The sequence below is a fragment of the Phocoena phocoena genome, chromosome 20 (assembly GCF_963924675.1).
Source record: "Phocoena phocoena chromosome 20, mPhoPho1.1, whole genome shotgun sequence".
NCBI lineage: Eukaryota > Metazoa > Chordata > Mammalia > Artiodactyla > Phocoenidae > Phocoena > Phocoena phocoena.
Window position 1 is genome coordinate 3734619 of NC_089238.1, and position 21527 is coordinate 3756145.

At 49.1% G+C, this 21527-nt stretch overlaps 3 protein-coding genes across 7 annotated transcripts in view; all 3 read left to right on the forward strand.

Annotated features, from left to right (window-relative positions):
* Window positions 1-21527, forward strand: part of NLRP12 (NLR family pyrin domain containing 12) — a 726895-nt gene that overhangs the window by 202431 nt on the left and 502937 nt on the right.
* On the forward strand, window positions 11536-21327 carry LOC136141469 (leukocyte immunoglobulin-like receptor subfamily A member 6). Of its 5 annotated transcripts, none has more exons than XM_065899651.1 (8): window positions 11536-11642; window positions 11802-11837; window positions 12021-12305; window positions 12437-12739; window positions 12967-13263; window positions 13526-13846; window positions 15790-15818; window positions 21184-21327. In XM_065899651.1, the coding sequence occupies exons 1-8, from the start codon at window positions 11609-11611 to the stop codon at window positions 21325-21327; spliced, it is 1449 nt and encodes a 482-aa protein (XP_065755723.1). In that variant the 5' UTR covers window positions 11536-11608. The 5 variants fall into 5 exon arrangements, with proteins under 5 accessions (XP_065755723.1, XP_065755724.1, XP_065755720.1 ...); XM_065899648.1 differs by lacking the exon at window positions 15790-15818 and adding an exon at window positions 14432-14433 and having other exon boundaries at window positions 11609-11642; window positions 13526-13828; XM_065899649.1 differs by lacking the exon at window positions 15790-15818 and having other exon boundaries at window positions 11609-11642; window positions 13526-13821.
* LOC136140791 (leukocyte immunoglobulin-like receptor subfamily B member 4) lies at window positions 15884-17311 on the forward strand. The gene is made up of 4 exons (XM_065898963.1): window positions 15884-15917; window positions 16091-16146; window positions 16926-17090; window positions 17168-17311. The coding sequence occupies exons 1-4, from the start codon at window positions 15884-15886 to the stop codon at window positions 17309-17311; spliced, it is 399 nt and encodes a 132-aa protein (XP_065755035.1).

The following is a 21527-nucleotide window of genomic DNA, read 5'->3' on the forward strand; positions in this document are numbered from 1 at the left end:
CACACACGTACACACACGTACACACCCACGCACACAAATACATGCACATGTGCTTGCACACATACACACAAATCTAATTCATACCAATGACAGTATGTTCATTTATATGCAGTACCATCTAACTTCTCCACATTTTAATTTCCTAAGGAATGACATACACCATGTAGGGCTTTTAATGGTGCTTTGATAACACAAAATAGGGTCCTGTCAATGAGAAATCATTGATTCCAAGAAGGTGGTATATTGTTTCATAATATAATAAAAAAAAGATTAAATGATCAAAACAAATGATTTTTCTGAATTATAGAAAAGATTCAACAACAATATAAAATAGTATAAAATCCCTATTTCAGATGACCGTGCATTTTGTTCTGATGGCATCAAGTACCGTCAGCACTGAGTACCAGAACCTCTTCCCCAAACCTGGAGCTTCTTGATAAAGAGTTAGTGATTAGGGGAAGGAGGGATAAACTAGGAGCTTGGGGTTAACAGATACACATTACCATATAAAAAACAGATAAATAAGGACCCACTGTATAGCACAGGGAACTATATTCAATATCTTATAATAACCTATAATGGAGAAAATCTGAAAAAGAAAAAAACACACATATATATATATATAACACACACATCTGAATCACTTTGCTGTACACCTAAAACTAACACAACATTGTAAATCAACTATACTTCAATTAAAAAATTTTTTTAAAGAGTTAGTGATTAATGGTTCATTTAAATCAAATTATTTAGAATCTGAATAACTCAAATAAAAGGTGCCCAGTTTGAATAATAAATTTGATGCCATTGTTCTAACAGGGCTTGTTGAATAAGAGACCATGTTGTCTGAACTCTCTGAGGTCCTGGAGAAGAGAACCAATGCTGAAGGTACAGGGGCAGAATGTGAGTGAGAGTGAGGTTGGGTCGCTCTCTGAATCTGAAACCGAACTGGACAACAGAGTGAGTAAAGAAAACTATATTCAGACAAAAAAGAAAAAAAAAAGAGCTAGACAAATGCACATTCTTATTATTTCTCCCAGGTTTTTTTTTTTGAGTGTATATATCATTTTCTTTCCCACCAAGAAAAATAACTGAGAGGCCACTTTTACTGCTTTTTCACTTAAAAATCCTTCCACGGCGCCCTTGCCTGTGTGCTGCTTCCATGACTGCACTCGTAGGTTTGTAGCAGGTTCCATGGAGCACTGCCCTCTGTCAGTAACGTCCCCCTGCCCCTCTCCCACCAGCTTTCCTATCTGGGGTGACATCATATAAAAATGAGTGACGGGTCTGGTTGGCAGTAAACAGTGCTGCAGAGCTGCTGTGTCTGAGTGTCTGTACAGGCACGAGTTTCAACAGAGAGTGTCGCCATCCTTCTCATCCTGTTTTTTGGGAAATGAGGTTGTTGCTTTCACAAAGAAAGAGAAGTGCTTTTCAAAGGAGAGTGACTCTGACCGCAGAGCCCACATTCCCAGCAGCAGGCCCTCCTGCTGCAGCCACACCACCCCCGAATCTGCAGGACGCCTTCCTGGGTTCTGTCTCAGGGCAGAGCCCAGGGCTCTGGACCTTTCTGTTTCTTAGAGGCGCTGGTCGGCTGGGCTGGGGGAACTGGGGGTCTGGGCAGATATGGGGGTTTGGGCCAAGAATCATAAAGCACATGGACCTCGATGCCCGGAAGGATTTCAGACACCAAGAACCTGGTTCTCTTCTCCTTGAATGAAAGCGACCACTGGGACTGGGTGTCCCCCGGGGTTGAATGTAAAGCCTGGGATCAGCCTCAGGTCTGAGCCCTTGGACGGGTTGATCCTCACCAAGTCCTAGGAGGACATCACAGACGGCGCTGCAGACCCTTCTCCGTCTCTTCTTAGACCTCACCTTGCTAACCCCAGGACACTGACGAAGTCCCTCCCTGAACAATCCAGCTCTGCCCGTGAACCCACCTGGTACCGTGGGCTCAGCCAGCCCCTCCCTTGGGCTGTGACCCTGAGAAACCCCAGGTCTTTCCCTCCCTCCGTGTCCCGACCCCCCGATAAGCCTCATCCTCACAGGGCCGGCCCCTCCCCTGTGTGACATGATGGTAGGACTCAAAGTACTCAGGGGTGGGAGCCGCAAGACAGCCCATGCCCAGTCACAATGCCCGTGTCCTGTGAACCTCAGCGGAGTCCAGACGAGAATCCAGCCACCATCCCAGACCCACCTGGTTCTCTGTACACGTAACAGTCCAAGAAGCCCCGCCCACCCATGTTGGACAAACACGATTTTTTCTTTAGTGCATTCACACCCGTAGACTAAGAAACTTTCAGTTTAGAAATGACCTGAGCCAGCTTGGAGGCAGGGGTGAGAGTGGAGAGCACAGCCTAGGGTCACAGGATACAGAGGGGCACAGAGACAAAGCATTGTACCTGACAGGGTGAAACCTGCCCTGGAGAACATGAGGGAGGCCTGGACTGAGTTTCTCCCAATGAGCCACGTACGTCTCTGTGCACTTCCCGACGTAATAACACGAAGTTGTCGGGAGAATTTTGTTTCTCCTTTTGCATGTGGGAAACCTCGGTGTGTGGGTGAGGAAACGTGTGCTTTGGGAACAGTCAGCCTGTAGGGGCCAGAAGGTGAGCAAGTTTCCCCACCGATATTCTACACTGTGATCTGTTTATCTATGTAAGTGTCTGTGTGTCTATGTAACCATGTATCCATGTATTTATCTATGTAGCTGTGTATGTATCTGTGTAGCTATCTATCTAGTGTCTATGTAACTATCTATGTATCTAAGTATCTATCTATGTATCATCTAGCTATTTATCAATCAATCTACCTGTTTATCTACCTATCATGTTTTTTATCTATGAGTTAATACCATGCTTGTTTCATTTGGACTTGGGTTGAGTCTGGTTATGACACATCTAGCTAGAAACACCTTCTAAAACCCAAGATCTTTGTGACCCAAATAGAGAAATCTAGAGTTGGGCCTGTGAGCACCCACTTCTCTCCCGTTAGACCAGTGATGTAGGCCCCACTGTGGCCCCTGGGAGCCTGTCCTGCTCTCTTCCGGACCTGCCGGGCACTGTTCCCACCCCGGGACAAGTACGGAGAAAATGAGAGGCCGGCCATATCCCCTGATCCCGCCCCCTTCCTGGGCTCAGGCCTCCAGGGACAGAGGGGGCAGGAGATACTGGGTGGGGTCTAGGCCCTGCCTCCATCCAGCCTCTACTCCAGGACCTCCTAGGCTCCTGGGGGTGCGGGGACAGTCACCCCTGCAGTCCCTGCTTAGCTCTGTGTCACCTGGGCTGACCTAAGTTGGGAGGGTCAATCTCTGCATTATGTCCCTCCTGTCCCTCGAAGGGAAGGAAAGTCTATGTTGTCACAGTGGACCCTGAGACCCTGTTGTGCTTCTCTCCTAGGGTCCCTGCCCAGACCCTCCATCTGGGCCAAGCCAGATTCTGTGATCCCCTGGGGGTGGCCTGTGACCAATGTGTGCAGAGGCCCTGCTGGGGTTAAGGTGTTCCACCTGGACATGGAACAGGATAGAAATCCTTTCACATCCCAGTTTGATCCACATGAGACAGAGGCCAGGTTGCCCATCACTGTAGTGAGTAGAGACATGCCCAGCATTTTCGCTGCCTCTATTAATAAAGGTCCACCTTGACTGAGCTGTCCATGGGGCCTTCTTCCCTCTCCACCTATTCCAATCTATCACGGTGTCTGGAGGATCCTGCAGGCCTACCTCTCTGGATGCACCATGTCTTTCCCCACCTCTGCCCTCCTTGGAGTCCAGGTACCGCCACCTCCCACTGGGCTCCTGTTCCAACAGGTGGAAGGCATTGTCACCAAAAACCCCAAAGTCTTTCCAGCTCCCTCCTCTCCTCCCCCTTCCCTCCCCCCTCCCTGGTCCTCTCTCTCCTCTTCTCTATAGGAGCCATGTCTTGAGGAGTCCTGGATCCTACTCTGCAGAGTATGCTTTCCCTGTCACCTGTTTTCAAGCCCCTGTTTAGGTGCAGAGGGATTTTTACTCTTTGGATACATGCCTCTAATATCTGGCTGGTCAAATACTACTCCAGACATCTGGTGGTTTGACCTCTATATTGTCTGGGTGACCGACAACAGAGTGACTGACAGGGTATGGTGGTAATAAATCGAATGAGATATGCACAGAAGAAAATGGAAATCAAGGGAGCCAATCCATCCTCTAAAAACTTGGAGATACTGAGTGCTCTGGAAACATGGTGTGTGTGGTGTGGAAGTGACACAGGGTGAGGAAGACGGACGCTGTTTTTATGGAAAACTGAATCCCACTGCTCTCCTACACTCAAGAGATAGTCTAAAAACTTGGAGTATCTTTTTTTTTGAAAACATGAGAAAGTTCTAGAGCAAATCCGTCCTCATATTATCTTTTAGGCAATCCTACTGTAACATCTGCTTGAACATCTGGTCAACCTAACCTGTCTCTGGGCATGCAACTAGCACCTTGCAAATGAAGAAAAATAGGTTTAAGTCACAGAATTGCCCTGTCCAAGTGCCAAGAGCTTTCAACTGAAGGAATTTTAAGTACTCTGTGCTCCATTATTAAAAAGTCTACAAACAATAAATGCTGGAGAGGGTGTGGAGAAAAGGGAACCCTCCTACACTGTTGGTGGGAATGGAAAACAGTATGGAGGCTTCTCAAAAAACTAAAAATAGAGCTACCATATGACCCAGCAATCCTACTCCTGGGCATATATCCAGAGAAAACTCTAATTTGAAAAGATACATGCATCCCAATTTTCACTGCAGCACGATTTACAATATCCAAGACACGGAAGCCACTTAAATGTCCATCGACAGAGGAATGGATAAAGAAGATGTGGCACATATATACAATGGAATATTATTTAGCCATAAAAAAGAATGAAATAATGCCATTTGCAGCAACATGGATGGACCTAAAGATTATCATATGAAGTGAAGTAAGTCAGAGAAAGACAAATATCATATGCTATCACTTATATGTGGAATCTAAAAAAAATGATACAAATGAACTTATTTACGAAACAGAAATAGACTCACAGACACAGAAAACCAACTTCTGGTTACCACAGGGGAAAGTGGGGAAGGGTAAATCAGGAGTTTGGGATTAACAGATACACAGTAATATATATATACAAAATATATATATACATAAACAAGGATCTACTGTATAGCACAGAGGACTATTACTCAATATCTTGTAGTAACCTGTAAGGGAAAAGAATCTGAAAGAGTATATATGTATATATATATATATAACTGAATCACTTTGCTGTACACCTGAAACTAACACAACATTGTAAATCAACTACACTTCAATAAAAACAAATAAAATAGTCTGTATAACAGCAAATCCAAGACTAAAGGTACTCTTATGCTTTCAAAATGGGAGTAAGATAATCTAGACTTTAGGGTCCCACTGTCCACTGGGTCCAGTTAAACAGTGGGGGTCAGGCACAGGATTTACTCTATTCTGAGACAAATCTCTTCTCAACTGCGCTCAGTTGATAGACTGAAGAAAGGAAATGAGGATGTTATGTACAGAGTGGAGAAAGCCAGAGTCTGGAACATGCTCAGAATGACCCAACTGATGGGAGAGTTGACCTACCATAGAGAAGAATCCACATGTTGGAATTTTGGGGTTCCCCTCACGTACCAATAAACTCTGCAACTGATCACCCTTAACTAAATCAGGACGTGAACATCACCCTGGAGAGGCAACTTGGTGTTAGAGTTGGGACCATCCTTCCCAATGTCACAGGACATGCAATTGACAATAAAACATGGGTTCCTATGGATCCCAGAACACCCATGCTCCCAAAGTAAATTGGAGGTTAACCACGCATCCCAGTTAGATAGTGTTTTGTGTATCTCGTAAAGGCTTGATTGTAGAGTGAAACACATTCAGGAATCAATTAGGGTTGAACATGCCTGTGATATTTTTATTTCTTCTAATGTATGAAGATTCACCCATTTGAAGGCTTGCCCATGATAGTTTGTAATGTTTCCTTCTCTTTCCTTATAATTCACTTAATTTAGAAAATGCTGATTGATTCTGGGCATTTAGCTATAATTTAAATAATTTAGCTTTCTTTCCCTTACCACCTTCAAATCCAAATTAATAAAATTGGTTATTTCTTTATTTTTCTTATTGCTTTAAACTGTTCTCCCAGAGGACTAATCCTTCTTCCCATTTTAGATTTGCGTAATTGTTTTGTTTAGTTTTTCGTACGACACCAGACCTTCCATGAGGGCAGAGAATACATCTGCTTTGCTCAACTTTATTTCCTCATTTCCTGGGATGGCCATGGGATGACATGCTTTAATATTTTTTTAGTGAACAGGGATAAGATTTGTGAAAGGTGAATGGATGAATAAATGGGTAATTCCAAGAAGTCCTGGCGTGGTTAAGGGAAGTGATCTCGAGCGGTTAGACAAAAGATCATGTCATTGGAAAAAACAAAAACAAAACACCTCATGGCATTTTCCCATCCTTGAATTACTGTGAGTTACTCTGAAAGCAGGACCTAAGACAGGGATGTAAGTGTGGGTAGTTTATTTGAGAAGCAAGAAAGAGGGAGTGGGATAGGGAAAGCTTGAAGGAAAGGAATTCCTGAAATAGGGATGCATTACTGAGGTCCCTGCATGAGGTGATGTGAACAAGACTCCACCAGGATCTCTGAGAGTGTACAGAATACCCTGCAGAATTTTCCTTCCAAAGGAAGAGACACTTGGGAATGTATGCATGGACACTTGGGAATGTATTCATTCAAAGGAATGTATTCCTATTCCCCATTGCTTGGAATTTTCCCCAGGGATGGTTTCATTCTTCATGGTTTGGGGCTGAAATTGTTTCAGATAAGGTCCTTCCCCCAAATGTGGAGAGCCATGTAGGCATTCTTGAGAAGGGATGCTGTCTATGGGATGCTGAGACCTACAGAGCTGTCAACCAGATCGAACATGAAATCAGCAGGTCACCCAGAGGGATATGAAACAGAGGCTAAAAACGTGTGCTTGACAACCTAAAGTCAATGGATTTAATGCAGTGTCTGTTCACTTGACTCCAGCCCTGCTGAAAGTCTCTGCGTCTTTGCCTTCTGGATCATATGACAATCTTTCATTCAATCCCTGCTTCCTCTTTTCCCTCCCACCCAATGTGTCAGTTCTGAAGTTAGAAGGTCCTCTCACCCTTTTAAGGAGAACAGAGCTGAACAATGGTTAGTCACCTCCTAGATCAGACCACAATTCTAGATCATTTCAGGCCACACCCGTTGGAACTGCTGCACATCTAGCCTTGGACCCCAGCAGTACCTAACACGGCAGCTCTCTAACAAAGAAAACCACAGCCTGGCCACCGAAGGTTGCTGCCCGAGGGAGGGAGAGAAAGAAATGGGCGCTGGTTACAAGCCTGCACCTTTCTACACTGACTCAGGGGTAGCAGAGGCCAGATGAGAGTGGCCTGGAGTGGAGACGGCTAACTAGGATAAAGGGAGAAACATGCAAGAATGTTCTGGAAGGCCAACGGAAAGAAAGGCAACAACCAAAGGGCGTCCTGTCCTAGTTGTCATCTGGTTCCATCAGCTCTTAAGGAAACTTCTGGAAATCCTGGCCTGGGAGAAAGAATTTATTCCTATTTTTTAAAAATCTTATTTATGTATTTATTTTTGGCTGCGTTGGGTTTTCATTGCTGTGTGCAGGCTTTCTCTAGTTGCGTGAGCGGGGGCTGCTCTTGGCTGTGGTGCGCGGGCTCCAGGCATGCAGGCTTCAGTAGTTGTGGCATGTGGCTCAGTAGTTGTGGCATGTGGGCTCAGTAGTTGTGGCACACGGCTCAGTAGTTGTGGCGTGTGGGCTCAGTAGTTGTGGTGCACGGGCTTAGTTGCTCCGCGGCATGTGGGATCTTCCCAGACCAGGGCTCGAACCCATGTCCCCTGCATTGGCAGACGGATTCTTAACCACTGCGCCACCAGGGACGTCCTATTCCTATTGTTTTTATGAGGGTTTTACACTTTTAGATTCTTATTTTGTGGTATTATAGGCTTTCCAAATCAGACATATCTTTATAATTCTTGCATCTACACAAATTTTTCATTGCTCTCTAGGTGCTAGGAAACTAGGCCAGTTGGTCCCCCAAAAGAGGGTGGAATATTAGAGGACTCAGAATGCACCATTGCCAACTTTTTTTTTTTTTCACTGAATTTCTGGCAATGCAAGACCCTGCCCTCACATGGACTGTAGCTGTTCTGCTCTGATAAGGATATTGATTGGAAAACAGAGTTGGAAAGGCAGGATGAGCCAGTTCTTGGAGGACTATGAACACCAGGGAGAATATGCATGTGTAGAACTTGGGGAATTGGGCAAAAGAGGATGTGGTGGGAGGGCTGTAACATGCAGTGAGAGTGGAGCGTGTAGAAAGGAAGCAGACTGGAAAGCCCTAGAGACTCAATGACAAAAGTCACTCAACCATTAAAAAAAATCAAATTAGTAGTCCTTATAAACTTAATTTCTATGAATTAACCATTTTCATATACACAAATAAATCCCAACTTCACCCTGAATGTCAACAACAACAAAGGAAAATTCTATGGAATAAATGTAATAAGAAATGTGCAAAACTTAACCCATGCAAACGTATATCTTTCAAACATTTCTGAATGGCGGAAAAATTAGATGTGAGCAAATTAAGAAAATCACCTTATCCTTAGACAGAGGGACTGACTCAGCATCACGAACATGTCAGTTCTTTGTAGGCTAATTTATAAATGTACCTCAGTCCTCCAAATACACCAACAAGCTTTTCTTCTTCTTCTTTTTTAAACTTTTTGTTTTATATTGGAATATAATCGACTAACAACATTGTGATAGTTTCAGGTGCAAGGCAAAGGGACTCAGCCATACATATACATGGATCCATTCTCCCCCAAACTCCCCTCCCATCCAGGCTGCCGTACAACATTGAGCAGAGTTCGCTGTGCCATACAGTCGGTTCTTGTTGGTTATCCGTTTTAAATACAGCAGTGTGTACATGTCAGTCCCAAACTCCCTGACCATCCCTTCCCTCCATCCTTCCCCCCAGGTAACCCTAAGTTCATTCTGCAAGTCTGTGAGTCTGTTTCTCTTTTGTTAATAAGTTCATTTGTATCATTTCTTTTTAGATTCCGCATATAAGGGATATCATACGACATTTCACTTTCTCTGTCTGACTTACTTCACTCTGTATGCCAATCTGTAGGTCCATCCATGTTGCTGCAAATGGCATTATTTCATTCTTTTTAATGGCTGAGCAATATTCCACTGTATATATGTACTACATCTTCTTTATCCATTCCTGTCGATGGACATTTAGGTTACTTCCAGGTCTTTGCTATTGTAAACAGTGCTGCAATGAACACTGGGGTGCAAGTATCCTTTTGGACCATGTTTTTCTCAGGGTATATGTTCAGGAGTGGGAGTGCTGGATCAGATGGTAGCTCTATTTTTAGCTTTTTAAGGAACCTCTATACTGTTCTCCACAGTGGCTGCACCAACTTACATTCCCACCAACAGCGCAGGAGGGTTCCCTTCTCTCCACACCCTCTCCAGCATTTATTGTTTGTGGATTTTTTGATGATGGCCATTTTGACTGGTGTGAGGTGATACCTCATTGTAGTTTTGACTTGCATTTCGCTAATAATTAGCGATGTTGAACATCCTTTCATGTGCCTCTTGGCCATCTGTATATCTTCTTTGGAGAAATGTCTATTTAGGTCTTCTGCCCATTTTTTGATTGGGTTGTTTGTTTTGATGATATTAAGCCTCATGAGCTGTTTGTAAATTTTGGGGACTAATCCCTTGTCAGTCACATCATCTGCAAATATTTTCTCCCTATCTGTGGGTTGTCTTTGTTTTGTTTATGGTTTCCTTTGCTGTGCAAAAGCTTTTGAGTTTAACAAGCTTTACTTCTTGAACTAGACAAGTTGATACTAAGCTCCATATGCAAAAATAAAAACGTAAGAATACTTAAGAAAACACACAAAGAGAAGAGCTATGCGGGTAGTGGGGACGAGATCAACCGGAAATTAAAACACACCATACAGCCTCTGAGTCGTGAGGAAATAAGAAAGCCTAGATGCGTCTGCTTATTATGACAGAAGAAACACAAGAAGGACTGGCCGTATCTTACAGGCATTTAAAAGTACTGGGATATTATAAACAACGTGATTTCCATGTGAATGGGTGCATTTGGGAGAAGAGAAGCTTTTGCTATGGCATAGGGTCAGTAGCTGCTAAACTTATAAAGTGAAAATTTAATAAGGAGCATGATACGTACAAACTCTCAAAGCACCTCCCCACAGACCAGTGATTAATTACAAAGGGGAAATAACAGCTTTACTCTGGAGAAACCTGGGGCATGCCGAATTAACCAAGTTAGGAAAGACCAAATCACCAAAAAGGAGAAACAAGGCCATGGCTTGAGTGGCATTCCACCCCAAAAGGCACAACTTGCACCTAACCAGGAGGTGCTTCGGGCAGAGCTCCTGTTCTGTGTGCATCACGCTTCCTTTCTCTGCAGCGTCTCCCCTTCCTCAGGAGCCCTCAGTCACGTCTCTCATCAACCTCAGTATGACCGAGGCTGTGAAGGAAAGAACCCCCAACATCTCCATTCGTGAGCTTGTTTTAAATCTCATTAATCCAAACAGGATTCCGTGATCTAGGAGCGTTTGGAGACGAACACAAACCACTGAAGTGTGGGGAGAGGAAATACCTTGGGCAGGAACCGTTGATCTTCTGACCGCCCAGCTCGAAAGCCAGCATCGGGCTCTCGGCACTTGATGGCGTATTTGGACCGTGTCTGGAGCTCACATTTGGGGTTTATGACGCGCAGAAATTGTTTTCTGAAAAAGGAGACGTCATGCATCTTACTTGGGATGGTAACAGAGACTGACGTGTAGGGAAATAGCTGCTCTGCTTCCTGTGAAACCGTTAGTGTAGAAACCCTCGCTGGGGGTGACGGGCACCTGCCCGAGGTATCCTCTTAGTCGGCGGCGCCTCCCAGGCTCTGTCCTCTTGTCCCTCTGCTCAGCCGGGGTGGGCAGGAAAGTCACCGTGATTTCGAAACTCACTACCTGCTCTACATTACTCCGTGCAGAAGGATACTGAATTCTATTTGTATTATTATCATTTTGTACTCTTAGGACGAGCCCTGAATTTCCCTTGAAGATCCCCCCATAAGTGCTGGAGATGGGGAGACAGTCCTGGATTACCCTGGGGGGGGGGCCCACGTTACCACCGAGGTCCTGATGAGTGAAGGAGCGAGGTAGAGGGGTCAGAGCCAAGGTCGATGGGACTCGGAAGCAGAAGGAGGAGAGACGCGCCTGCTGGCTTGGAAGATGGGAGGGGCTGAGTCCAGGGACACGGGAGCCTGCAGAGGCCCGCTGCCCACTCCAGCCTGAGCCCTGTGGAAACGAGGGCAAGGCTCCTGGGGAGGGGCAGTTCCCCTTCCTGTAGGGCCGCTGACGTGACAGCCCCGTGACGGGGAGGACCAGCCTCCCAGTGGACACACCCTCGGGTCTCCGTCCTGAGGGCACCGTGGTCTCCTCTATCTGCACCGCCTGGACCACAGGAAGGAGACGCCATGACCCCCAGCCTCACGGCCCTGCTCTGCCTCGGTGAGATGGAGGAGGGGGAGGGGAAGCCCCAGCCAGGGAGGGACCCCTCCCCACAGCCAGGCTGCTCTGTCAGGACACCCCAGGACTCAGGAGGCTCACGGGTAGGAGAGGCGCTGCTCAGGATTCAGGGCGAGCCTCTCACAGGGGTCTCTCTTCCAGGGCTGAGTGTGGGCCTGAGACCTCAGGTGCAGGCAGGTGAGTCTGTCCCCAGGTGTCCCAGCTCCCTCCTGATCATGGGGACAAGGGGCTACCCCCAGGCAGTGGGGTGGGGAACAGCAGTTCTGAGCTGAAGGAAGGGGAGTCCAGGAGGTTGGGGGCAGAGAGCTGGGGACCTGGGGGTGAGGATGTCTTGTGACCCAGCCTCTGATGTCCTTCCAGGCACCCTCCCCAAACCCACCATCTGGGCTGAGCCAGGCTCTGTGATCCCCTGGGGGAGCCCCGTGACCATCTGGTGTCAGGGGACCCTGGGGGTCCGGGAGTTCTATCTGAATAAAGAGGGAAGCTCACCTCCCTGGTACAGACAGCCCTCACCGGAGCCCGGGGACAAGGGCAAGTTCTCCATCTCATACATGACACAAGACTATGCAGGGAGATATCACTGTTACTATCACAGCCCCACTGGCCGGTTACAGAGCAGTGGCCCCCTGGAGCTGGTGGTGACAGGTGAGAGGACACTCGGGGGTCCCAGCATCGGGCTCTGCCCTCAGGAAGAGGGTCTGCAGTCAGGGGTGTGTCCCTCTCACAGCCCAGCCCGTTTGAGCTCCCATTTCACAAGCTCCCTCCTTCTCTCCTAGAGGCCCACAGCAAACCCACCCTCTCAGCCCTGCCGAGCCCTGTGGTCACCTCGGGAGGGAACGTGACCCTCCAGTGTGGCTCATGGCAGCGACTGGACAGGTTCATTCTGACTAAGGAAGGAGAACCCAAGTCCTCCTGGACCCTGGATGCACAGCGAGACCCCCATGGGCGGACCCAGGCCCTGCTCCCCGTGGGTCACGTGACCCCCAGCCACAGGTGGATGTTCAGATGCCACGGCTTTTACAGGGACACCCCCCAGGTGTGGTCGGCCCCCAGTGACCCCCTGGAGCTCCTGGTCTCAGGTGAGGAGGTCCCACCCTGGCCTCACGTACTTCTTGAGGCACGAGACAGATTATTAGATGCTTTTCTCCCAGGATTGTCCCAGATGAGAGGGTGGGGTGAGGGGGGAGCGGGTCGCACAGGACAGAGACACAGAGTGTGAGCGACAATGAGGCCTGGGGACCAGGATGGGAGAAGGGGCTTCATGGGAGGAACCAGCCCCTACAGCCCAGGGCTGGTCTTCCCCCAGGTGTGTCTGGGAAGCCCTCCCTCCTGACCCCGCAGGGCCCTGTCGTGGCCTCTGGACAGAGCCTGACCCTCCAGTGTCGCTCTGACGTCGGCTATGACAGATTCGCTCTGTCCCAGGAGGGGAGACAGGCCCTCCCCCAGCGCCCTGGCCGGCTGCCCCAGGCTGGGCTCTCTCAGGCCGACTTCCCCCTGGGCCCGGTGACCAACACCCTCGCGGGCCGGTACAGATGCTACGGTGGACACAACCTCTCCTCCGAGTGGTCGGCCCCCAGTGACCCCCTGGACATCCTGGTGGCAGGTGAGGAGCCAGCGGGTCAGTCAGGGACCCAGACTCTGCACAGGCCCTGCCGGGGGAGCCCCAGCTGGTGATGCTGGGACCAGGCGTGAGGGGTCCCCAGGGAGGGAGGGAGAGAGACAGAGAGAGACGGGGGTGGGCAGGGAGAGGGATGGACTCGGAGAAAACAGAGACAGACAGAGATGAGGGGCCTCAGGGAGGCCCTGCTGAGTCGCAGTTAGGAACCAGGGGGCGGGCAGCCCCTCACCCCCCTTCCTCTCTCTAGGGTGGTTCCCTGACACGCCCTCCCTCTCGGTGCAGCCGGGCCCCGTGGTGGCCTCAGGAGAGAACGTGACCCTGCTGTGTCAGTCACGGAGCACAAGGGAAACTTTCCTTCTGTCCAAGGAGGGGGCAGCCCGGCCCCCACTGCGTCTTAGATCAAAGTACCAAGGTGGGCATTTCCAGGCCGAATTCTCCATGAGTCCCGTGACCTCAGCCCACAATGGGACCTACAGGTGCTACAGCTCACTCAGCAGTAACCCCTACCTGCTGTCACACGCCAGTGCCCCCCTGGAGCTCGCGGTCTCAGGTGAGGGGCCCCAGCCCTGTCTCCTCTGTGTCCCTGTTGTCAGCTCTGAAGGTGACCCCCTTTCTAGGATAGGAGTGAGGGGGGCTCCAAAGGAGAGTCAAGGGAGGGTGATCTGGAGGGAGTCCAGCCTGCAGAGGGACGGCGGGAAACCAGGCCCTCCCGTCCCTGCTGCCTCTCAAGTCCGGTCACCAGACTTCTCAGATAGGAGGAAGGGGAAAGCCAAGGGCAGCCCCAGAGCAGAGACAGCACCAGAGTGTGTGCAGAGGGGGGATCCCAGGGAAGCCGCAGCCCCTCACCCAACTACAGGCATTTTCCAGGATCCTCTGGGGATACCACCACCCACACACAAGGCCCAATTCAAGAGCTGGTGAGCCACTGGGGCCTCTGCCCAATATGGGGACACCTGGCCCCAGGCCTGTCCCTTGAGGTCCTCAGCTGCTCTAAATCCTGACTCAATCTCAGCACAGCTTGTGTCCCAGGGGGGCTGGGAGTCAGGTAGAGATGCTGGAGTGACCATAGGCACCAGGAGCTCTGAAGCTGGTGGATGAAGTGTGGGGGTCATGGAGAGGGAATGACCCCTCGGGGCCCATCCTGGGGGAGGAGCAGTGGGCTGATGTGGGGAGAAGCAGCCCCCAACCCTAACCTCCTGTCCTAACCCCCAGGAGGCTCTGAAGTTGGGGCCCTTCCCCCCACGGAGCCAGGCCCGCAGACGGGTAAGTGAGGGTCGGTGGGACATGGTGTTGGGTCCAGGGGGGCAGGGCTCAGTTTTGGCCTTGGTTCAGGCACCTCTGGAGACGCTGACTTGGACCCCCTTCCCCTGCCTGGGCCTCAGTTTCTCCAAGTGTAAAGGCAGAGAATCGTGGCCCGAAGCTTAGATTTCCTTCAGTTCTGACTTCTGGCTGTGACCCCCCAGGAGAGGAGGCCTCACAGGGAGGCCCCTGAGGATGTGACTGTATGGGGGCCTGTCCCCAGTGCCGCAGTGATGGTGGCATTGTACGGGGAGGGGGAGGGAAAGATGAAGAGTCCACCGCACACAGCCGGCCCCTCCCCCAGTCCCTGCTGTGGTGGGGGAGGGGAGGGTAACAAGGAAGGACCCTCGGCTCCAGATGAGACCCTCGGACAGGCCCCCCTGCAGATGAGAAGCCCCCAGAGCACAAAGCTGGTGTCCACCTTGGATGGGGCGTGGCAGGAGGACAGCTCAGGGAGCCCACGGCCCTGGGTTCCAATCCCAGCTCTGCCACCTCCAGACTGGGTCACCTGGGGTTGGTGAATTCCCTCTCTGTGCCTCAGTTTCCTCATCTGTAAAATGGGTGGGGTGGGTTAGAGGAGATGAATGCACAGACCCCAGCACGAGCCTGCACACAGTAGACGCTCAATTAAATGGCATCTTGGGCTCACTCATGACGTCACTGGTGCCCCAGGTCTCAAATGGTACCTGAACGTCCTGATTGGGGTCTCGGTGGCCTTCGTCCTGCTGCCCCTCGTCCTCCTCGTCCGACACCGGGGTCAGAGCAGACGCAGGAAGTCGGGTGAGTAGGGAACAGGGTGACCCAGACCCCTGGAGGTGGTGGGCTTAGGGCACCAGCCAAAGGGAAACCTAAGAGATGGGCAAGGTCAGCTTAGAAAAAGATTGTCCAGAGTCTGAAAGTCAAAAATCTAGAAAGAAAACACGTACTGTCAGCTGACATGTATAATTTAAGGTGTTCTCCCCCTTTTCAATCTCATGAAGGGTTGAAACATGTACGCAAGTATGAGTTCAGGTCTCCTTCTTTCCTCCTGAATCCCGAGTGAGGGGCGGGGGTCGTAAGAGTCCCAGGGCCGAGCCTCTGTCATCTGCCCCAGCCCAGGGCAAGGCTGATTTCCACCCTCCCGCAGGGGCTGCAGACCCAGAGCCCAAGGACACAGGCCTGCAGAGCAGGTAACTCCCGCCCCGAAGACCCCCAGGCCCGCCCCGCCCGCAGCTCCCCCTCATTCTCCCCCTAACACGCCCGCCTCCTCCCCAGCTCCTGCCCAGCCGCCGCCACCCAGGACCAGGCCCTCTGTGAGCAGAAGAGGATGGGGTGGTGGACACAGGGTTCTGGAGGCACCTGTGTGGGGGAGGGGAAGGCTGGGAAGGGGTGGGCTCAGGGGGTGCGGACTGAAACCCCACACTTCCCCTCACCCCTGGGTCTCAGTGGCCCCTTCTGGATGCACTGCGGGGGCTCCAGCCCTGAGGGATCTCAGGGGATCCCGCCAAGCGATACACACCCTGTTCCGCCCCAGCAGATGCTGCCGTGAAGGACACACAGCCTGAGGACGAGGTGCAGCTGGACCATCCGGTGAGACCCCTGCTCCTGTCCAGGCCACCAGAGACCTTCTTGTTGCCAAACTCAGTCCAATGGACACGTCTCTGTCCTCACATCCCAGCTCCAGCAGCGTCCCACACTGACCTCTCCTTCCGGCCTTCCTGGGTCGTCCTGCTGTGACTCCACCCCTCCTGCTTCCTTGTGACCTCATGGCCCCTCCTTCGGGGTCCCCTTTCCTGGCTCCCCGTCCTCTGTCTGACCCTCTGGCGTTGCAGAGAAGCCCCACGTCTCAAGAGGATTTGTGAATAAGTGAATCACCTGAAAGTCCCCAGGCGCCCCTTCCTTCATTCACCTAAAAGCGGTGCACAAGGAGAGCGCATCCCCCCGGCTCCCTGTAGGTGCTGCAGGTGCAACAGGGAGCTCACCTGGTGGGTGAGAAGACTATATGTAAAGAAGCAGGTAGCGTCCTAGAATGCAAGGTCCCGATAAGGAAAGTAAAGCAAGAGAAGGTTACAGAGTGCATGGTGGGGGGGCAGCAAGTGCAAAGGTCCTGAGGCAGGGACGCTTTTGCAGGAAGATGGCCGTGCGGCTGGATCCAAATGTGCAAGGGAGATAACATGTTAATACAGAAATCAGAACCGTAGAAAGAATCCAGAGGCTCCAAGGTGTTAGGAGGTCCCCGGAGTTTCCATCAGGAAAGTGACCTGACCTAAGGTTTTAAAGCATCACTCTGCCAACACAGTGGAAAGCTGACGGAAGGAGATCACAGTGGATCCAGGAAGTCCCCTTTCTGTCCTACTCTCTCCCTCCAGCAGAACAGGCAGGATGCAGACCCCCAGGAGGGGACGTACGCCCAGGTGAACCACTCAAGATCAAGACTAAGGCGGGGGGTGGCCACCTCTCCTTCCTCCCTGTCGGGGAGATTGCTGGACACGAAGGACAGACAAGCGGAAGAGGACGGGCAGAGGGACGGCCAGGTGGGTCCCATCCTGTCCGGGCCCCCAGGCTTCCTCCACCCCAACCACACACCCTCCCTCCCTCTCCCCCACCGCAGGCCGCCGCATCTGAAGCCCCCCAGGATGTGACCTATGCCCAGCTGAACCACTCGACCTTCAGACGGGAGACTGCACCCCCTGCCCCCCAGTCAGGGGAGCCCCCAGAAGAACCCAGCGTGTATGCTGCTCTCGCCGTCCGCTAGCCCAGGAAGGACCCAGACCCCACGCTCCAGGGAGGAAGACTGCACGGACCCCGGAAGGCACAGGAGCTGCCTGCCCGCAGTGGACACCACCTAACGACCAACAGACAGCCTGGACCCCCAACACAGACCACCAGGAGCCCCTGGGACCCTTTGGCAGTCACCTGACTCTACCCTCAAAGATAACTAATAGCCTTACATTTGCAACAGACTTCTCAAAAATCAATGTGTGAGTTGAAAACCAAAATCAAAACGAAAAAAAAAAAAAAAACAGAAGTGGGAAAATGTTTTCAATGAATGATAATGTAAATAATACACATCAAACATATGAAATGAGAAAATTAAGAATCATGAATGAATATATTAGAAAAGGCTTTAAAAAAATCGATGACCTAACATATCATACCAAGACTTCAGGAAAAAATAGCAAATTATTTCAAATGAAGGTAGAAGGTGGGAATAATAATGACAAGGGTAGCTAATAATGAAGACAACCAAAAAGTAGAGAAAATCAATTAAGGCTAAAAATAAACTCATTCCTGAAAACATTCATGAATCCTAGCCACCACAGCCGAGGGAAAAAGAGAGAAGGCACACACTTCTAATATCATGAAAGGAATTGCACACAGCACTACAAATCCTACAAACTTTATAAAAATAGTAACAGAACGTTATGAAAAATTTGATGCCAACATACAGAAAACGTAGATGGAATGGAAATCTTCACGTGTACAATTTACTAAATGGATATAAGAATAAGTGGAAAATCTATCCCCTTATACATTGACTCTAATCAAAACTTACCCACGACTGAACTATATAGAATCTAGAAAAGTCAAAATGAAAGGAATAGCAGAACGCTGGTTCCCGGGGTTGGAGCGAGGGGGAAATGGGAAGATATTGGTCAAAGGGCACAAGCTTCCAGTTATAAGATGAATAAGTCCTGGGGATCTAATATACAGCATGGTGGTTACAGCTAATCACACTGTATCCCATTCTTGAGTGTTTTGAAGAGAGCGGATCTCAAATGTTCTCACCAAAAAAAGAAATGGCGACTGTGTGATGGGATGCGGACAAATGCTCGGACGGTCATCACTGTCCGACGTGTAAGTGTGCGATTCAGGCGGCTTCACTGGTGATTTCTTCCGAGCACTTATGTACTCGTGAGAGACACACGCACATGCACACACACCCCAAAAGTGCACAAACACTTCCCGAGAACAGAAAAAGAAGAAACACACCTCAACACATCAGCTCAGGAAAATATTTACACCAAAACCTGACAAGGGAATTATACATGGGGAAGTCACAGGAAGATCTCTCACATGAGCTTAGATGGAAATCCCTAAACAAAGTGTACACAAATGAGATGTAGTGATATAGTAAAAGGACATTACTTCATGACCGTACTGTGGGTTTTTTTTTTCGAAGGACAGAGCAACTTAAAATTTAAAAGATCTATTACATAATGCAATACACTAACAGAACAAGTAAAAAATAATCATCTCAATAGATGCAGACAAAGCCTTCAATAAAATATACCAACAATTCCTGGTGAAAATAAAATCGCATCAGAAATAGAAGGGAATTCCCTTTCATTGATGAGGGCATGTTTAACACCAGACGTCATTTGTACAGGTGAGCACCTGAGGTCCTTTCGTCTACGACTGGCAATGATCCAAGTATGTTCCGTATGACCACTTGTATTCACCAGGGCCCTCGAGGCACCAACCAAGTAAGTGAAACAAAAGAAGGCGAGAAGCTCTGAAGTGGATAAGAATAATATTGTATTACTAAGAGACTGCACAGCTGTGTTCGTAGAAAATCCCAAATAATGTAAAGATCTACTCTAATTAAAAAGTTTTCCTGCATCGCTGCATACATGGTCAATATATAGAATTCAACTGCCTTTGAGACTTCCGGTTCTGGATTGAGATGAAGTAAATGAACGTCTCCCTGTTCCCTGACTTTATACCAGTGACCTGATTGTATACTCCTGACTTCCAAGAGCCGTAAGATAATATATTTGGGCTGTTTTAATCCACCAAGTTTGTGGTAATTTGTGGGACAGGGAAACAATACAACCACTTGAACTCTCTTTTGATTAGTGTTTGCATAGTAATTTTTCATCCTTCCACTTTTTTCATGTGGTAGAATATACACACCAAGATACTCACCACCATTTAAACATTATTAAAGTGCGAAGTTGGTGGCCTTAAGTACATTTACCATGTTCGGCAATCGTGACCACTGTCCGTCTTCCAGAACATTTTCATAATCCCAAACAGAAGCTCTGTACCCATTAAGCAAGAACTCCCCATGCCCCCTGAGAACCAGGCACTGGTCATCTCCATTCAAATTCCTGCCTTAGGGAGTCTGGCTACGCTAGGCTGTTCGTGTAGGTGAAATCATACAAAATGCGACATTCTGTGTCAGCCTTATTTCACTTTGAATAATGTTTCCAAGGTTCATTCATATTGTTCACTCTTTTACTTTTAACCTGTTTACATGTTATATTAGAAGTGAGTTTCTGGGACTTCCCTGGTGGTGCAGTGGCTGGGAATCCTCCTGCCAATGGAGGGAACACGGGTTCGATCCCTGGTCTGGGAGGATCCCACGTGCAACTAAGCCCGTGTGCCACAACTATTGAGCCCTCACGCCACAACTACTAAAGCCAGCGCACCTACAGCCCATGCTCCACAACAAGAGAAGCCACTGCAATAAGAGGCCGGCGCACCGCAACAGAGAGTAGCCCCCGCTCACCGCAACTAGAGAAAGCCCGTGCACAGCGATGAAGACCCAACACAGCCAGAAATAAAATAAATAAATTTATTTTTTAAGAAAAGAAGTGAGTTTCTTATGGACTTCATAGTGTAGGTGGTGGTTTTTTTCTTAAACCAATCTTACAAGCTCTTTTAATTGCTGTGTTTCGCCCGTTTACATATAATATTATTACTGATAACACTGTTATTTAGGTTTGTCATCTTATTTTCTTCAAGTTTTGTCCCCTCTCTTTCTTGTTCTTCTATTTACCCTTTCCTAGGATTTAAAAACATTTTTAGCATACCACTTTAATTTCTCTATTGGTGCTGTAACTGTAAGTCTGTGACTGCTGCTGAAGTGGCTGTTCTAGAGATTATCAGGTACATACCTAACTTTACACAGTAAAGACAGAGCTAGTCTTTTACCTCTTCAAGGGAAATGTAGAACCCTTACAAATCTATAGGTCTCTTTATTCTTACCCCTTTATGTTGTAGTTGTTGTATGTGTTATTGCTACATAGAAGCCCAGGGCTGTGTCGGGGCCTATGGGGCCAGGTCAAGGTGAGTGAGCTCTCCCCAGACCTCCTGCTGCAGCTCCACAACGACCACCCCCGTCACCTGAGGGGAGAAGAGGAGGTCTGGGCTGATGGCGACCAGTCTGAGGATGGCTATGGAGTGACATCTTGGGAAACTGAGGCCATAAGGGCAACCCTGACACTTCAGGTCTGCATCCTTTCAGGACAAATTGAAACCCCACGTGTTCATCTTTGCCTCCTAATTAGATGCAAATGAGACACTGGAGATGCTCACCTCCAGGTACTGGGGCTGGCATGTTTAGTTCCAGAGACTCATTCAAGATCAAAGAGATTACTTAAGCATTTTTGCACCTCCTCACCCATACCCTGTCTTTTTTGTTCTCAGGGGTAACTGACATTCTCAGTACATCACAAAATATGTCAGACGCCAACAGTGATGAGTAGCAGAAATTCTCAATTTTGGGCTGGGCTCCGAGGGTCACAACCTGTTAATGGAATGCAGGTGACCTGAGTGGACATGTAGGGATTCTGGGGTGACTGGGGTCTGCTCTGACCTCTGTGACCTCTTTTTCCACAGTTCCTGGCCTCACACCCGCAAGACTACACAGTGGAGAACCTCATCCGGATGGGCATGGCCGGCTCAGTCCTGCTGGGCCCCGGGATTCTGCTCTTTCAGGCTCAACACGGCCACGGAGGAGCCCAAGATGCAGCCAGGAGCTGAACACAGAGGGAACAAACCCACCATTCGGTGAGTTCGATACTTGTATGACTAGGTTTGGGAGGCAAATCTGCAGTATGAATTGAGGGAAGTGTCCGCTGAGAATTTCAAGGGGTACAAACGCTGGCATGCAGGAAATGCCTGGGTTGTTGCCTGTAGAGACTCTTCTGTAATTAAAGTGTGGTAATTTCCCTCCTTACCAT

Excerpts from the sequence above, each read along its gene's own strand:
- LOC136141469 (XM_065899651.1), top strand. The coding sequence starts at position 11,609 with ATGACCCCCAGCCTCACGGCCCTGCTCTGCCTCG. Across the intron at positions 11,838-12,020 it reads GAGACCTCAGGTGCAGGCAG|GCACCCTCCCCAAACCCACC; the intron begins GTGAGTCTGTCC and ends ATGTCCTTCCAG. Across the intron at positions 12,306-12,436 it reads CCTGGAGCTGGTGGTGACAG|AGGCCCACAGCAAACCCACC; the intron begins GTGAGAGGACAC and ends CTTCTCTCCTAG.
- LOC136140791 (XM_065898963.1), top strand. The coding sequence starts at position 15,884 with ATGGGGTGGTGGACACAGGGTTCTGGAGGCACCT. Across the intron at positions 15,918-16,090 it reads ACAGGGTTCTGGAGGCACCT|CAGATGCTGCCGTGAAGGAC; the intron begins GTGTGGGGGAGG and ends GTTCCGCCCCAG. Across the intron at positions 16,147-16,925 it reads AGGTGCAGCTGGACCATCCG|CAGAACAGGCAGGATGCAGA; the intron begins GTGAGACCCCTG and ends CTCTCCCTCCAG.